General features: G+C 42.1%; 1 protein-coding gene across 3 annotated transcripts in view; it reads left to right on the forward strand.

Moving 5' to 3' along the window:
- Positions 1-18,005, forward strand: part of adkb (adenosine kinase b) — a 144,859-nt gene that overhangs the window by 94,302 nt on the left and 32,552 nt on the right. For all 3 annotated transcript variants that reach the window (XM_049563710.1, XM_049563709.1, XM_049563711.1), the window contains one exon: positions 4,529-4,699. In XM_049563710.1, coding sequence (XP_049419667.1) covers positions 4,529-4,699 — 171 coding nt within the window. The remainder of the gene's footprint in view (positions 1-4,528; positions 4,700-18,005) is intronic.

The raw sequence follows: 18,005 nt of genomic DNA on the forward strand, positions 1-18,005 counted from the left end.
TTCAGATGTCCACTTTTATTTTAAGCCCGGTGACACCATGCCATCCATCACACCCAGCTTTTCAGATGTGAGCAGCCCCGGGGAAAACACTGATACAATGCAGGGGAAAGTGTGATAGCTTGCTGCTGCTGTGTAGTTAGGACCTCTATGGTTAGATTACCACTAATTTCATCTCAAAGTAGCATTTAGACATTTTCTTTGTGCAAGTAAAGTGGAAGTCATTCCTCTTTTTAGGGTAAACATTGAAAATGGATGCCCTGCCTTTCCAACTCTTCCCTCAAATTACCACTTGACATGGCCAAACATCGCTCCGCATTATTGTCTGCCAGGAAAATGCATTTCTGAATGCTTTATTGAATGTTTTGGCTGGGTGGAAATTGTACGAAGTGTACCCAGCACTTTGATCATCTTGACCTGGAAATGTGATAGTCACCCCACTTCACAGGGCTCTCTGACACCTGGGAAACTGGATCTGGTATTCTTGATACACGATCTGCACCGCAGCACTAAAGACTTAACTTCTCCTGTTTCTGAGTCGGCGGAGACTACTGATGGGAACTGGAATTTCACATGGCTCAGACTGAGGCTGTTTTTTCCCCACAAGCCACTGGAGTCACAACATTTAAAGCCTGGTGGAAAAAACGGCCTGTATGATTTTTATGAACAAGATTCCTGCAGCTTTACTTTCACTTAAAACACAAACACACACACAAGAAAGTTTTTATGTGTAGATGGAGTGTTTTTGTTTGTTTTTTTAGTTTTTGTGCACCAAAGCTGATAAAATATTTTGACAGATGTTGTGAAGCTACATCTGGATGTGCAAACTGGAAGACAGATTTGGACTTCAGTTTCTTTGAGTCATCAATTAGATGTTTGTTTTTGTCATTTAGCTTTTTTGATATAAATATATTTATTTATGTGTTAGTTTTCACAGTGTCGCAAAGTGTTTTGTAGTGGAGGTGCACCTAACATCATAAATTGATACACTTTATTGAATTAAAACATAAAACCCAGGAGAAAAACTGCCGAAGCACTGTTTAACACAGTACATGCAATATATTTAATAGGTGTGAAAATTGTTTAGGTCTTCATTTTCTAACTAAACTGATCATGAGATGGTGCATCAATAGTAAACAATTATTTCATCATGATATGATATTATATCTATTCTTTGGACAATGATACATATTTACCAATATAAGTCTTTTACAATACAATGTCATATGGTCATTAAACACAGTTGGTCAAAGAACAAGCTGCCATCCCTTTCATTTTGGCTTTTGGCCATTAAAGATGCAAACAACACATAAATAATTCTAGCCAGTTAAAGGTCCAGTTTGTAGTATTTAGGGGGACACACTGGCAGAAATGTAATATAATATAATAAGTATGTTTTTTTGGGGGGGTTATAGTCACTTGAAAATAAGAATCATTGTGTTTTTGTGTTTTTGTTACCTTAGAATGAGTCCTTTATCTCTACAAAGGAGCAGCAGGTCCTCGTCTACAGGTATCGCCATGATGCATCGTCATGTTTCTACAGTAGCCCAGAATGGACAAACCAAACACTGGCTCTAGACAGGGCCATTCGTCTTTTTGTGTCAGCCACTGTAGTTAGTCGCCTCTCAGCTACAAACAGCATTTGAAAAACACTAATGTATTAACTTCAGACTATTTTATTTAGTGTTTTTAATGACCTGGTCCTTTGTTTTGGAGAGGAGACCTCTGTGGATAATTCAGCTCACTGTAAAAATCTCTTGAACGTCTGGATCAGAAGAAAGTGAGCATACGTTAGCAGGTGCTGGGCTCACTGCCCGTCTGCGATGAGCTGAAGAGCGTCAGAGAAACACTAGTCCGTTTTATACGGCCAGATTTTCGGCGAATGTTGGGCCGTTTTGCTGGCAAGCTGCGAGCGTTTAGACACACAGAGCCAGATTGGCGAGTTGATCCAAGGTGCCCAATTTTTCGCCTCGTAGGGTAGACATATTGGCGGAACCCTTTTAGTTTAAAAAGACCGAGGTGGCCTTCCGCAACGGGAGGGGCTGTTGAAGACTTGTGGGAGGAGCTGTTGATGACGCTGCATGTGCGAGCCGCTGGTGGTGGATAAACGGGAAACAGCTGATAGCAGGAATTAGCGAGCAGCTAGTAGCTGGTTGTAGTCTGCAATCCTCACCACTAGATGCCACTAAATCCCTCTAAATCTTACACACTGTTCCTTTAAGTGTTGTATAGTTTAAGTTGATTTCACGAACACACATAAAACATGGCTTAACTACAAGAACTTTTAATAGAAATATGAAATGTGGCTAAGAAATAACTGTTAATGCAGAAGAAACAATTGTTTTTTTGCATTGTTTTTTTGGTAGTCACCATTAGTGGCATTTTCACACTGCATGAGTTAGCCTAGCCGCTAGCGAATTTTATCTTGACTCAAAGCTTAACTAATTACATGTATTATTTATACTTTTCCTTATGCATCTGGTTTAAAGTCACTGCATGCATGTTTTTCAGCCTAACATTGTTGAAACAGAGCAGCTGAGCTGAAGTGAGCGAAGTAAGATGCCCGGTCAGGCAGGTGCATCATGTTTCCTGAGTATTTTATCTCGCAACAGCATTGTTTACAAGTGGCATGTGTTTTGTCTGTTGACCCGTCTTTTTTCTGAAAATATATCCAAAATATTTTTCACACTGCTGATTTATTCCCAAGAGTAATAAATATCCTCATTGTCTTTTTCTTGGCTGCTTGCCATTATCTGCCTGGCACTGTTTGACAGTGACACAGATGTGCCATGCAAATTTCAAAATAAAGGCATATCTTAAAGATGACAATATGAATTATTGTTTTCACTTTGCAATAATGATATTGGATTGCTGACCACTGAATCGATACATTGACGGACTTGTTAGTCACCTAATCAAGATGTTGTTAGCTAAACAACTTTTAAGGAGAAACACAGATATCGTTTTGAAGATAAATGTGTGTAGTTCACATTTGGCATTTTAAATCCATTCACACTGTAACATGTTATTGTTTGGACTGGAATGATTGTGTTTTTGGTAAACGCATCACATCAAATTGAAATGAACCTAGAGTGCTCAATAAGAATTCAGTGTTTGAGTATTGTTTTAGTATTACATGGATATAATTTGTTCAGGAATCAGGTCTGAGCTATTTAATGTGATGGCACTGGCAGTGGTAGTGGAGTTAGAAGTAAATTACACAGAGCCAGTGTGTGATTAGAGAAGCTGTGGCATGGCTTTTAAAGTTCACCACCCCTCAAGATATTTGATCGAGCCGCCGGCCTTTGATCAGTGTTAACATTACGGTAACCATGACAGTTTATTTTCAACTACCAAAAAAAAAAGACCATTTGTGTCAGAAAACAATCTCCCCTTCCTCTGACATGTTGGCACGCCGCAAAAGAAAAATGTCAGGGTCAGTGATGGGCCATTAGCCCAGAGTGAGTTCCTTTTGTGCTCCCAGGTCCATTGAAAACACCTTTTTAGTCTTCAACAGATGGTACTGTGACACAGCAACCACAGGCGCTGACCTGGGCCTTAACTTAAAGACAAAAAAACCACAGGACATGCAGCACCGCAGAGGGACAAGAATGTCTTCCTAGAGAGAGAATGACACCATGAATGTGTAATAAAAAATTCACCTGCTTAGCACGGCTGCATTGTAATGCCTTGTACATTTGATTGACTACACAGTCACCCTCTATTCATCGGTGTTATACCCTTTTCTTTTTCATGGAGGTCGCTCCTCCGTCGCTGCAAATGTCATAGTGCTTTAATGAGAACTGCACTGTAGCCCACAATGGAAGCTTTTCAGCCAGATTAAATGTATCACTGTGCTGAAACTTTCCTTTCCTCTCTCCCCCCTTTGCCCCTATTGTGACACAGTGGTTTTACAGAGCAGCTTGTTGCTGAAAAACAAGGTTAAGAAGATCAGTATCAAAGGAGGAGTGTTTTTGTGTGGCTTGCAGGAGAGTCTCGCTTCAGGTTTCCACCTGAAACACAAAGGTGTTTTCTTACCTGATTTGTATTCATTCACACAATGAGTGGAGCTGCCTCTCTTGTTTCCAAGTAAGGAGAGTCCAGACGAGACTTTTGTTCGCCCTATCATCGGATACGTGCATGTTGCTTCCTCCAGTACGAGCCTTGGAGCCCAGCCACAGGCTTTGTCCTGGATGGATTTTTTCCTGCCCTTTTTCCTCTTCTTTGTTGCTCTGTGTATGCTCTAAGAAACCATTTCAGATAAATGTTTGAGCACCACCACTTTTTTTTTCTTCCCCTCTTTTGGCTCCTGTGTTATTTTAATAATACCAAACCTTGTCACCCTAAAATTGCCTTGTCAGGATCCAAAACCCACAAATTAGCAGTTTAAAGAGTTTCAGTTCAGTCCATTGTGGCTCATGTTGTGCTGTCAAAACACAGATAATGCTGCCGGTACAGATTAATGTGTTTCAGCTGAGGTCAGTCAAACTGTCAAAGACATCACTTAAGTCAATAATATTCTTGTTTTCAGGGGTTTTTCCTGACTGTGTCCCCGGAGTCCATCCTAAAGGTGGCGAAGCATGCTTCAGATAACAACAAAATCTTCTGCATGAACCTCTCAGCACCTTTCATCAGCCAGTTCTTCAAAGAGCCCTTGATGGAGGTCATGCCTTACGTCGACATCTTGTTTGGCAACGAGACGGTAAGTAAAACGAGACGTGTGCTCAGTCAGGCCTCTTTAGGACAGATAGTCTGTTTGCTAACACATTGTTTTGATTACGATGTATAGTACATGTGTTTCTGTGTGCACACTTACATTTATCTTCACAATGAAGGTTATATTTTTAGTTGTCTTTGACTGTTGTGTTTTTGGTCATTTAGTCAGATGTCTCAAAAACATTTTGACTGAAATGTCAAAACCACAGATGTTAGCATGCTAATGTGCTAAATTCAGATGTTGAACATGGTAAACATTATACCTGCTACACATTCGCTTGTGATTGTGAGCATATTGGCATGCTGACATTAGCACTTAGCTGCTAGAGCTGCTAGCAGGGCTGTAGACTCTTATACTTGTTTTTTATTACTACAAGTTAAGTAAATATTTGAATGAGCCTGAAAGAAAAACAACTCTTATTACGATTTTTATTATGCATTACCTCTGCCATACCCAAACGACATCAAAGAATCAGTGGCGGCAAAGGCCGACTGTTGTGTCACCTCGTGTTGCCTGTGTCCCAGCCAAAAACTTGCATGTGAACACACCGCAAGGACTACAGTCAGCAGTCGACTAGCACGTATGTTCTGCAGCTGCGTGACAGGAAATAACTCACCATACCAGCAGAAAGCTATAGTCTGTATTCTTCATTCAAAAGGGCAAACCGGAAGATCGACAGGACATATTCAAGGTATTAGTTAGCGAGTTAGCACATTAACAACACAACCAGATCAAGGTCAGAACAAAGGGTACTTACAAACTGTTCCTGCTAAAGAGCTCAATGGCAAGTTCGTCTGACTAAAGCAACTTGTTTGTTTCCTTCACTTCCGTTTCTCCTCGTGGGCACTGAGCTGAACTGTCAGTCAGAGTGATTTCACTCACCGTCGGGCTCCGCCGTTGATTCAACGTGCTGAATCAGCCAAAAAACAGCCGTCAAGGGCCAGCTAGTGCCAATGGTGCATGACAAACCACAGAAATAAGGAGACAGACACTCACTGACGGCCCGACATTAATCAAAAGCTGACCAAGCTTGGTGTGTCAGGGCACCTAAGTATATTTTTTCCAGATTCTTGTAGACATAGCCTATTTGATGTAAACTTAGATAAGACAAGTTAAAGGTTGCACTACTGAAACCCAATCTTGATATTCATTAAACCCCTAAAAGCTCATCTTTGTTCATCAAAATTACATATTGTGGGGCGTCGGTGGCTTAGTGGTAGAGCAGGCACCCCATGTACAGGGCTGGGTTTGACCCCAACCTGTGGCCCTTTGCTCCATGTTTCTCCCTCTCTCTACCCCCTTCACACTTCACTATCCTATCAATTAAAGGCAGAAAAATGCCCTAAAAAATATCTCTAAAAAAAAAAAAAAAAAAAAAAATTACATATTGTAATAGCTTAGATGTAACTTCACATCTTTCCTCATGTAGTTCGCCAGATCTATGAATGTGCAATTAGTCCCTGCTTCTGTCTCCACCCGCCCCTCAGCAGCTCGCCTGAAGCTCAAGCGTACCTGCTCACCTTTGACTCTGCTCATCAGACACACGAACCTCTGCTTATAGATGGTAATAGGTAACTTGACTATGTATCAAACAGCTGATAATGTGTTGCTAATTGATCACCAGCTCTGACAATTGAAACGAAAGTGAAACTTAGCTGACAAAATACTGATAGGTAGCTACATCTGGCTCCTTTTTTGGTAACTATTGTTTTACTGTAATGTTATAGGATTGGTTCCTTTGGTTGGTGATGTAACAGACTTCCACTGATACATGGCAGCTTAGGGGAGGGATGCTCAGCCCTGGTGTTGACTGCTTATTTCGCTAATGACATGTCTTGTAGCATATAAAAAAACAACATATGGACATGTTATCGAAGTTAAAAACTTGATTTTCACTGGAGTGAGTCTTTAAATGGCCCTGACTCAGCGGTCATAAGTGTGTTTTGAACTTAAGCACAATACATCCTTGTACAAACCCTGATATTCCCAGTCAGGATTAAGGTTTTCTCCCCAAAAAAGCCAAACCTGCTGGATGCAGATTAAACACCTCTGAGTATTTTCCATTATTTATATAACTAATTCAAAGGATTTTGCAGTCGCAGTAGGGTTATGTGTTCTCTAAGTGCTTTAAAGTTTATATATATGTATCAACTCACCTTGTTTAAAGCAAAATCAAAATGTCATGGTCACTGTTTCACTCCACTCGTTGCTCTCCTCAGTATCCATTTAACTTCTCACTTATCACTGCCCCATAAAGAGATGAATAAGAATTAGCCCCAGTAATCATTCATCTCAATCGCGTCACCATTTCATGCCAGTTGATCTATTGATTTTTCTCGCCTCTGTGGAAGTGAGCGGCTGGTTGGGGGTCAAGCTGTGGTCACAGACCGTGGTGCTGCTGGGAAGTATCCTCTAACAGGCCAGCTGAGCTTGACTCTGAGGCACCGCCTGGACAAACTGCACCTTCAGGGTGGGAGAGAGGGGAGGAGGGGAGTGGATGATCACTGGACTGAACTCGCCTCCCCACTGCTAAAGCTACTAAACAGAGCCCTGTGTTCGGGTTAGAGATGGGGTCCACAGACCAGGACAGAGCTGGAAGAAACTGCTCAGCATTTGAGGATTTATTGCTGTTGCTGACTTCAGCTTTTTCCTCTTTTCTTTCCTCTCCCAACACAAGACCTCCCTTTTACATATGCACATCTCTCTCGCTCCCTAATTGAGGAGGAATGATTCTGTCTCCTAAACCATGGTGTACATTTTGCAAGCGTTATGTATTTTCGGGTGGGTGGTACTGTAACTGTTTGCTTAAGAAGTTTGCTCACACCTCCAGTCATTACAGTTTAATGACTCTGGATAATTGCAATGCATGTTTGTTGAAGGAGATTATCTTTTGGAGTCTCTGTCGGGGCTTGCTCTCCGGAATTGAACCCGGCTAAGACCGCCAAAATAAGAGATTCAGTGGGAAACAGAGCAGATATTCACAGCTTGCCTGCCTCAAGCAGTGAGGTCTTCCAGGGTCTATATAGGACTAATGCCTGTCCAGAGTGTTTTGACTCCTTTTGGCCTTCCTCTGTGTTGGCTGCTGGGAGGAGGGAGCGGGGAATGACTGCTCATACAGTCGAGCCCCAGACCTCCCATTGTGCACAAGCCAGACAAGGTTGGCGGTCATGCAGTGGTGCATGGTGAGTGACAGGCAACAGGGCTGCCTCGCCCACGCTCGCCCCCCTCCAGCCCCCCTGGCCGTCCTCTCACCCCAACTTCCACCCCCCAAAGTGATGGATCAGCCTCAGCCAGCGATGCTTTCATAACAAGTCAGTGACAGTCAGGATCACGCAGACTGACTCCTATAGCCTTGCAGAATGTGCCATAAGGGGAGGCTAATGTGTCTGCCTGTCTCTGCCTTCCTCTCCCACTCTTACTGAGTCACGATACAGAGCTGCACACACTTGGGGGAATATGTTAAAAGCAGCTGTAAGATCTCATGTTTTGAAAGTGACTAATAATAATTTTGGGGAAGATTTTGAGAATGGAGTGCTGCATTATTTGTCATGACTAGGGGATCTTGTTTCACTCAGATTTCCCTTTTTGATCGTTTGAAATTCCAAATCAGACGTGTAACACCACAGCCTCCAAAAAAATGTCAATAGCCTCTGTTTCCTCCCTTGTTTTAGCCTGCTTCTGATGTTGAAATGTGTCTGTGTGTCTGACTGAGTCTACCCTTGGTAATTCTGCTGTAACTCGATCCTGCTGGTACTTGTTTGAAACCTGGCATCAGCAGGCCCTGCCTGGCCTATCGGCAGCCTCGTACTTATATAACAGTCTCCCATCCATCCTGTAATTACTGCCTTTTTGGGGCATAGTGTAGTGTCTGTTCCTTCACTGGTGGGGGGGTGGAGAGGCTAGCGACGCCGTCTCTGCGTTGCCAAGGCCTCTGAGATGGTGCCGACAGAGGCACATAGACATCAGACGCTACTCCACTTAATTGGCAAACATGTCGTGTGATAACCTGGGAACAGCACAGGCCTAATTGAGTCCTCCTGCGCTGTCCTCCTCTGACTACCTGACATGGAACCCAGGGCATTACATTTCCCTCCATTTAATGGCTGCAGTTAATTAGGCCCGAATGAGGGAATCATTACCGCTGGAAAAACCACATGCCAGTGGATTCGCCGATAAAATTAGCCACAATTTGCTTTTGCTATTTGAGCATAAGAGATAAACCACACAATAGGGGGGAAGGATTGGACCATTACTGCCGGATTTGTATTGTGGAATTTTAGACATATCATAGACAAATGGAACGATTAATCAAGACTGAATTAATCACCCTGACTGATGTTTTTTTAAGCCAGGATTCATGGCTTTCTCAATTGAGATCATTTCATGAGCTAGGGCTCCTTCTTTTTTTTTTCTCTTTTTTTTTTATCTGCGCAAATGGTTTAAAAATATGCTTCCTTAATAAAACGGTACCGCAGATGAGGAGCTTAGTTTTTTTGCCCCACAGCCAATACCCAACAACCTCCTCACTCCCCTGCCATTAACATTATATACCACCCCCATACAGGAGCTCTTCATGCCTCCCATTGCCGTCCAATGTGTTCTGCAGCTCCACACTCAGAGGGAGCTTATTTTTATGGGTCCCAGCCCCGTCTTCCAAACGAGAGACAGCCATTGTAATTGAATACTCAATAGGTGAGCCATTTAACAAAAGTGGAAATGGCATTCGGCTATGTATTAATGTGCTTTGCTGAGGCAAAAGGAGCCATCATCATTTCAATGTTCAAGCTGTTTTAAAAGAGCATTTAGCCTGCCATCTCTCCAGGCCATGAGAGCAAAATGACACGGATTTCTTCTTCCTCTGTACTTTGTGTGAATGTTCCTCGCCTAATATTTTGTATGGTTATCTCGCTTATTTTCCCATCCATCCCTCAGCACCTCTCCCTGATCTAGGTGGAGGGATACAAGCAGCTCTACAGAAGGTTATTGTCATGAAAAGCCCCTCAGGCGTTTTGGCTCTCAGCCCTATTTTTCTCCATCTGCATGCAGTGTGTGTGGGGTGGTGGGGGCTCTAATGATTTTTCCAGGACACGCTGAAGTGGGTGTACAAGTATATATATGTGTGTTTGTGTGGATGGAGGGGAAAAAAAAGGCAGGCAGAGGAGATACATGGGCAATATGGCGTCATTTCTTAACATCTCTCCAGATTCGTCATTTGGCTTTGTTTGTTTGAGAGACTGCTTGGAAGCCTTATCTCTGTGGCGAGGCCCGTGGCTGTTTATCGCCTCGGTGACGTGAGCGGGACCGTGGAAGTGCGTGCTCTCTGCTGTCAGTATGTGTGGGTGATGGCAAGTTCACTAAAGGCCCCTTAGGGTATGAGGGGTGTTCTCGCAAAAAAAAAAAAAAAAGAGAGAATAGGAGGAAGAATTTCCCCTTGACAGCTCACCCACAGCGGACTGGAGATGTACTTCTCAACGGTAGCTTGAGGAAAATATCCTGTCTCACTGCCTAAAACAAAGAGATGTGAGAGCCAGATTAGCGTATTACCGAAACAGCTTTCCTTTTAGGCTCTTCTCTCTCTCTCCTCCTGTCAGAGCTGTCTGCAGAGAACGGGGTAGAACATGAGACATTAACCTCCATGTGTTTATTCACAAGGCCCCACAGGCCAACTGGGAGGATGAACACAGAACCATCTCTAAAGCTGGCGAAGCGGAACAATCACAATGTGTCATTGGAGGAAAAGACATGAAGTATTAGCTGCTGCTCTCCTTTGTGTCTTTCACAACTTAATTTTAATTGAATGTGCTATTTCTGTGGTGAGTCACATGCCTTCCGCTCAGCGCCAGAGTACATTGACCTTCAGTGTGACGTACAGTCAGTGAGTTGTATGATGAGTCATAGCGCACATTAGCTGTGATGATTTGCTAAATGCAAAAGCTGCCTTGTTTTATTTATTTCCTTTTATTTTTTGCTGAATATTAGTGGATCCCAAATCCCAAGACCAGGAAAGAAAGAAGAAAAGCAAGTGCTACATAATTATTTTCAATAGCTTTTCTCTAATCTGTCATTAGTTGAACTGCTCTCAATTCAACTTAGGCAGCAGCAATTAGTCGATTAATCGATTAGTCAATCTGAATAAGATGAATCGCCAACTGTTTGTCAAACATTTGCTGGTTCCAGCTCCTTAAATGAGAGAATTTCCTGCTTTTCTTTGTCATTTATGATTGTAAATGATGTATGATGTAGTTAATTTAGTCGTTGTAGATATCGTTGGGTTTTGGACTGTTGGTTGAACAGAAGAAACAATCTGGAGACATCACTGAAAGCTCTGGAACCTGTGATGAGCATTTTTAACAATTTTTCAGACGAAATAATCAAATAATCATGAAAATAATGGGCAGATTAATAGTTAATGAAAATAATGGTAGTTGTAGCCCTATGACAAATAGAGCTGCAAAGATGAAGCAATTAATCGAGTAGTTGTCAACTATTAAATTAACTGCCGGCTAATTTGATAATAATTAATCAGTTTGAGTTTTTTAAGAAAAAAAAAAGTCAAATTTTCTGATTCCAGCCTTTTAAATGTGAATATTTTCTGGTGTCTTTACTCCTCCATGATCCTTTTCACATCTAAAAGACTGAACCATGGTCCACATTTTTGTTACATTGCATACAGTTCATCTGGTTAGTTTTGGTTTCACATTGCAATTATGTGAGCGCACTGAAGAATTACTCATGACATACCTATGTTCTATCATCATCATCTAAATGAGCTGTGTGTCCCCATACTGTACCTTGATTAGTCTGTAGATGGACGCTTCCATCATCTTATAGCCCTTCTCTCACATCCTCTGGGAAAATAATTAAAAAGTGTCAGAGTTTTAGTGAGTTTTTCCAACGGACTCCTTATAAAGCCACCTCCAACTCTTCCCTTGTGCTACTGCGGCTAATTCTGTTATGTTGCATTGGTCATGGACAAACTGAAACCAACAGTGTGCATTTATTACCACTCCACAACTTCACTTCTGATTTCTCCTGTGCTCCAATTGCTTACACCTGTCTGCTCTGAGGTCAGCCACCGTCACTCTCTCTGTTGATAAACTAAACACTACAAACCAAAGTGTTACACTACTCTTATCACATAACAATAGCCTGCCAAAACTTCCTGTAATTGGCTTGAAAGTCCGAACCATCCAAAAATGAACCGAACCATGGTTCAGTTTGTTCCATACCAAGACCACCTCTTTTCAGTGGACCAAGGTTCGACTTTTTGGTCTGGACCGTGGTCTGAAGGAGGTTTCACACCCTTAAATTTGGTTTGGCTGAAACTAAAAAGTCAGACAGTCCATACTAAATGAGGTAGGTGTGAAAGGGCCTTAGGACAGTAAACTGAATATCTTTGAGTTATGGACGAAACAAGAATTTTAAGGACATTATCTTGGGCTGTGGAACACTTTTTGACATTTTTCCCCATTTTATGACATTTTATAGACCAAACAACTATTGGTAAAAAAAATTGATGTATTAATCGACATTGAAAAGTATCTGTAGTCACAAATATGTTGCAAATCAACATAGTTTGTCCTTAAGGTGAGACTGTTCAAATTTTGCTGACGTTGAATTTCCAAGATTGTCTTGACTTAGTTTTAATTCCATCAGAGTTTCCCAACTGGTTTGCCTCTGGTCACAGTCCACACATAATCCTCACAGACCCACTTAACACCCAATTAACTCATTTCCATTCATCCATTCTGAATCATGAATGGATGAAAACCCATGACCTTATTGTGGTGAGGAGCCACTGCTAACCACTGTGTTGCTCGAACTATGCCGAACTATTACTACTACTAAAATAACAAAAGTACAACTGGGCTTAAAGCTCAATGAAATAAGAGGTATTGCAATAAGAGAGTGAAGTTAGGGCTGAAGCCAACTGTGAACAAACACAAACTATTGTAGCTACAAGTAATTCAGCTCATTCAGGCTACAAAAAAAGAAAGTTTTTTTTTTTTTTTGGATGAAGTTGACCCACATATTGTGACCCACTCAGAATGAACCTGTGGTCCACTTTTAGGCCATGACCCACTAGCTGGGAACCACAGAATTACATCATTAGGCAGTCTGACTGAGAGCAAGTCAAAGAAGCCCCCCAGAAACAGCACTCAGGTGTGCATGAATTTTGGCATTGTAGCCACAAGTGCAAGCCACATGATACTCACTAGAACCAAATAAAAAGTGACAGTAAAATGATTAATATATTTTTCTGCACATCACAAACACAGCTCTTTGTATTCACAATCACATTTTTTGCAGTTGTGTCTAATAAAAATGGAAAACTCACGTGAATGGTTCCATCCATCTATTAATTAGCTTCCGTTTTTCTGGGGTCTGCTCATAGGGACAGCAGGCTAATCATATTCCAGATCCTCCTGGGGGATCCTCCAGCATTCCAGGCCAGAGATATATATTCTCTTCAGCATGTTCTGGGTCTATCTCTGGACCCCCTACCAATTGGATGTCCCCACAAAAGTTCTAACAGGAAGATCAGATGTCTAATCCACCTCAACTGGTCCCTTTCAATGTGAAGAAGGGACGGTATTCAACGGTATGGAACTCATGCATGGGGCAGAAACTCACTTTACGGTATAGAACCACAGCCTTAGACTTTGAGGTACTGACTCTCATCCCAATCATCCTACCCCACTGTGTTCTGGCGGTTACAGTCTGATGAAGCCATCACATCATCTGCAAAGAGCAGAGACGCAATTCTGAGGTCCCCAAACGGGACTCTCTCCTCCCCCAGCTGTGCCTTGAGATCCTGTCCATGAATATGGCAAACAGAATTTGTGACAAGGGACAGCTCTGGCGCAGGCCAACACCCAATGAAACATGTTTGATTCTGTGTCGAGTATACGCACACAGCTCTCACTTAGGACCGGATAGCTCATGGTACAGTTTGCTTCAGTTGTACCACCACAGGACTCTACAGGGGACATGATCAAAAGTCTTTTCCCAGGTCCACCAGCACAGGCAGACTAAGTTGTATCAGTGAATTATTTTCCTGCAGTTCATTTGGACAGGAGCCAGCAGTAAAGCCAGAGAACTAACTCTAATCCTCATGTGTGAAAGGAAGCCTGAAAAACTTTTTTGGTGTATGTGCCCAGTGAGCATCTTTCATTGGAGTAAATAGGTTGCCTCCTTGGAACACTTTATCCAGTCATCCATGCCACCAGCAGGAAACGACTAACATGCCTCCTGCTGTGGTGTTTGTTTTATTGTTGTGATAAAACAGTTGAAATGTTGGACATGCCTAATTGTAGTCTAACAGAAGCAGAAGTAGTGAACAGTCGTAAAGTTAGCAAACTGACTCATTTATATCAGTTAAATCAAGTCTGGTCAGATTTATTTATATAGCACATAAAAAACAACAGCAGTTGACCCAAAGTGCTCTCCAGTCGAGACAGATGGGTTAGAATCTGCCGCAATACAGGCATACATGACTAAAGAAATAAAAGCTACATAAAGGGCAGTGATACACAATGTAATACAATAAAACAATAATAGAGAGAAGGCAAGACTACAAGTGGAAACCTAAAGCAGCTAACATGATAAAATCAAAGCCAAAGGGGACTTGACAAAAGCCACGGGGCAGCCTCAGACTGAACTAAAGCAAGTGAAAAAGGTGGGTCTTTAAATTTGATTTAGATTGTTAATAGTGGAACAGGACTTAATGTGGGATAGGAGGTTGTTCCAGAGCCTGGGAGCAGCAACAGAAACTCATGTACAGAGCTGCCTTTCTTTCAAAAATCTTAAAAAAGGTGATATGGGAAGAGGGTTGGAAAGTGGCTGCTAGATTTGCGTCTCTCACCAGCCAAAAAAACAATGGTAATCTATTGAGTGGCTGGTTGATTTTGGAATCTACCAGCTGCAGTGGCAGGTGGACAAAAAAGTAAACTTCCAACCCTGCATGGAAAGTAGGATTTTATTGGCATAAGGTATAGCTTACGACACTACGTGTATTTTATGCAAAAACTTTCTCAAACTTGGCACGGATGGAATCAAGGCAGTGGAATCCCACATGCAGGATAAGAAACACAAAGTCGGCAAGAAAACTAGCCAACTCCAGGTATTTATCAGATCTCTTCTACCCTTGTCTCTGCTACAAGACAAATAAAAGTTACGTGTGATGTCACAATAAACGTTCATTCATTCTGGGGCGTCGGTGGCTTAGTGGTAGAGCAGGCGCCCCATGTATAAGGCTGTTGCCACAGCAGCCCGGGTTCGACTCCAGCCTGTGGCCGTTTGCTGCATGTCACTCCCTCTCTCTCTCTCTCTCCCCCTTTCACACTTGTCTGTCCTGTCTCATTAAAGGCTAAAAAATGCCCAAAAAAAATCTTTAAAAAAAAAACAAAAAAACATTCATTCATCCGTTTGCTCTTCATAACCACTTATCCTGTTAAGGGTCGAGAATGTGCTGGAGCCAATCTCAGACGTCACTGAGGAAGAGGCGGGGTACACCCTGGACAGGTCGCCAGACTATCACAAGGCTGACACATAGACAGACAACGATTCACACTCACACCTACCAGCAATTTAGAGTAGAGTATTAGAGAATTTAGAGTAACCAATTAACCAAACATGCATGTCTTTGGATCGTGGGAGGAAGTCAGAGAACCCAGGGAAAAAGGGGAGGACATACAAACATGGGCCCTGTTCGTCCATTGGATTCAAACCCTCTTTCTGTAAGTTTGCTTAACCAACTTTATTTTTGTAAGAAGAATATTTTGTTATTTCCTTTTTTTCAAAACTAACATAGTGTCACTTTAAAGGGTCACTAGCCCAAAAAGGTTGTGAACCACTACTCGATTAAATGAAGCTACAAGATACCGCTACAATTAAACCATCAGCTTTTCCTATGTGTATAGAGGCAGAGAGAGGATTCAGTACAGAAGAAGAATGATCTCTCCAACATTCCTCTGTTTTTCCTGGCCTGTCTGTTTGCGAGTCATGGTACTTTGGGAGCCAGCATGGCTCCACCAGAGGAGTCCGACTAACCACTGTAATTGTGCCGTGCTGAAGCCGCCTTCCCCAACCCTGGGATTGAACCATGAAATATTCGAAAATGCCGGGGTTAAGAGAGGGGGGTCTTTGGCAGTGCAACGTGAAATGTGAGACCATAGAGCATCTTTAACAAGGAGGCGGATAGAAAGCCAGCCAGCCTGCGAGTCGGGCAGCCAGGGCACACGGTGGAGTCCTCTGAAGGAGAATAATTATGGATGTAAGAGGAGATATTGCGCTGGGAGCAGATCAATAGTGCCCACGTTCTGCTGGCGCTGAGGCCAGTGTATTTCTGTCACAGCAGGAGAGAGTGCAGGATATCAGCTTGTTGCTGGAGGGACTCGCATAAGTTTGAACACCGGCGGGCTTCCCAGATAGCCTTACAACCCCCATGCCTGTCCTCCCCCCTCCAAATCACTGCTGCTTGGAGTTTGGCTGGTTGCTTTCCCCCCATCTCCAATCCTCTTATCCACACAGAGTTGGCGGCAGGACTGGCCTTTGTCTACACATGATTGTATTCCCACAGTCCAGGCTATGCAGTCATGTTTTCCAGTGTCATTTGGAGGACTCCCCTATTCTCCCCACGGTTAGAAAACACTGGATAAGATAAGTGACAAAGACATAATCAACAATACCAATTTAATTTGGCCATGGATAATAAAACCCTATGGGATTTATGTTAGAAATGTTGCGTAGCTCCATCTCCCCGTTGCTCCCGCTTAAACTGAATGAAATGATTGTTTTTCTGATTTATTATGGCTTTTTTGATTGCATCATGTAAATATTTCCTTCTAGAAGAGCCATGGGGTTATTTCACTCCCCCTGCAACATCTATCACATGTAAGCTGTGTGCATAAATGTGAAATGATTTAGCCTTCTTGTTGAAGGGCCCCTGCCCTCCATGCAGCTTTTCATCTGGCAAATGGCCATCTTATGCCACATCAACACGTTGGACATCATCTCCATTTTTGTATGGCCAATTTATTCAGACAAAGCTCTCATGTCCCCTGTGCACACAAATGGTTTGAATTACTCTGAGAGCTTTTTTTCCCTCCCTGGGTTTTTCATTGTCTGAAGCATGCAAGTCCCTCCAGAGCAGATCTTTGTTTCTCATTAGGGGGTAAATAGAGCAGGCCAAATGCTCATATGTTTATTATACACAGGAGGGCATGGTCACTGTTCTCAACAGTTCAGCACAGGAGGGGAAAAAAAAGCAGTTTGCTTTCTTGACCTTTTGTTTGCAGCGCCTGCAACCAAATGTCTGTTGAATTTACTGGATAATAAGCTGCGAGAAAACTGATGGACTGCGATGAAGTTGGGTTCAACCTCATCAAAAGTTTTTACGGCAGACTTTTCAACAAAGACTGTTTTTACCCGGAGTGAAAAATAAACATATAATCATCATCACCATTCACAGCTCAAAGTTTACACACAATAAAGCATCTGCAAAGAAATCAAATATGCATGCATTTATTCATACGGAGTGGAGAGGAAACAATAGAATGACCATGTTGGAGGACACAAACATGACAGCAAAATTGCACAATGATGGATGCAAATTACAGCAACTGAAAACTAGGTTTAGAATCTTGTATTTTTTTATAATACTAAATATTTGTGACTAAAAAAAACAACAGCAGACTTAAAGGAGAACTTCACCTATTTTCAGAATTCATACATGTTATTCCTACGGTCTGAGATAGTTAAAAAATATTTCCATATCCAAAAGCTAGATTGCTAAAACTCAAATTTGTGATGTCATTAAGTATAAAGTCTGGAGCTGCTCTATAGAGAATGAATTGGGAAAGATGTTCCAGATGACACCGAAAGCACCCAGGGGAATGTTCTAGTATATGGGTACATTTTCTGTTTCAGAACACTACAATAGAATAAAGCTCATTTGGGTATAAAAAGAAAAACATGTTGTGGGTTCACAAAATCAGTCTCCCATTTATTGCCTACAATATAGAGCAGCTCCAGACTAACTTCTTGATGCCATCACAAGTTTGAGACTTTGTTCTCTGGTTTCTGGCTTTAAGAGAGAGTAGCCAATGTTCACAAATATTGATTGATCTTTCCTAGGCCATGGAAATAACATATTGGAATTCTTAATTTACGTGGTGTTCCCCTTTAAAGTTAGACATACAACATATTTATGCCGCAAATTTATACTAGGGAAACTTCTGTATTTTTTGACCTGGGCCCTCTTTTCCCTATGTGTGTGTGTGTGTGTGTG

This window comes from Epinephelus fuscoguttatus, linkage group LG20 (genome assembly GCF_011397635.1).
Source record: "Epinephelus fuscoguttatus linkage group LG20, E.fuscoguttatus.final_Chr_v1".
Classification (NCBI taxonomy): domain Eukaryota; kingdom Metazoa; phylum Chordata; class Actinopteri; order Perciformes; family Serranidae; genus Epinephelus; species Epinephelus fuscoguttatus.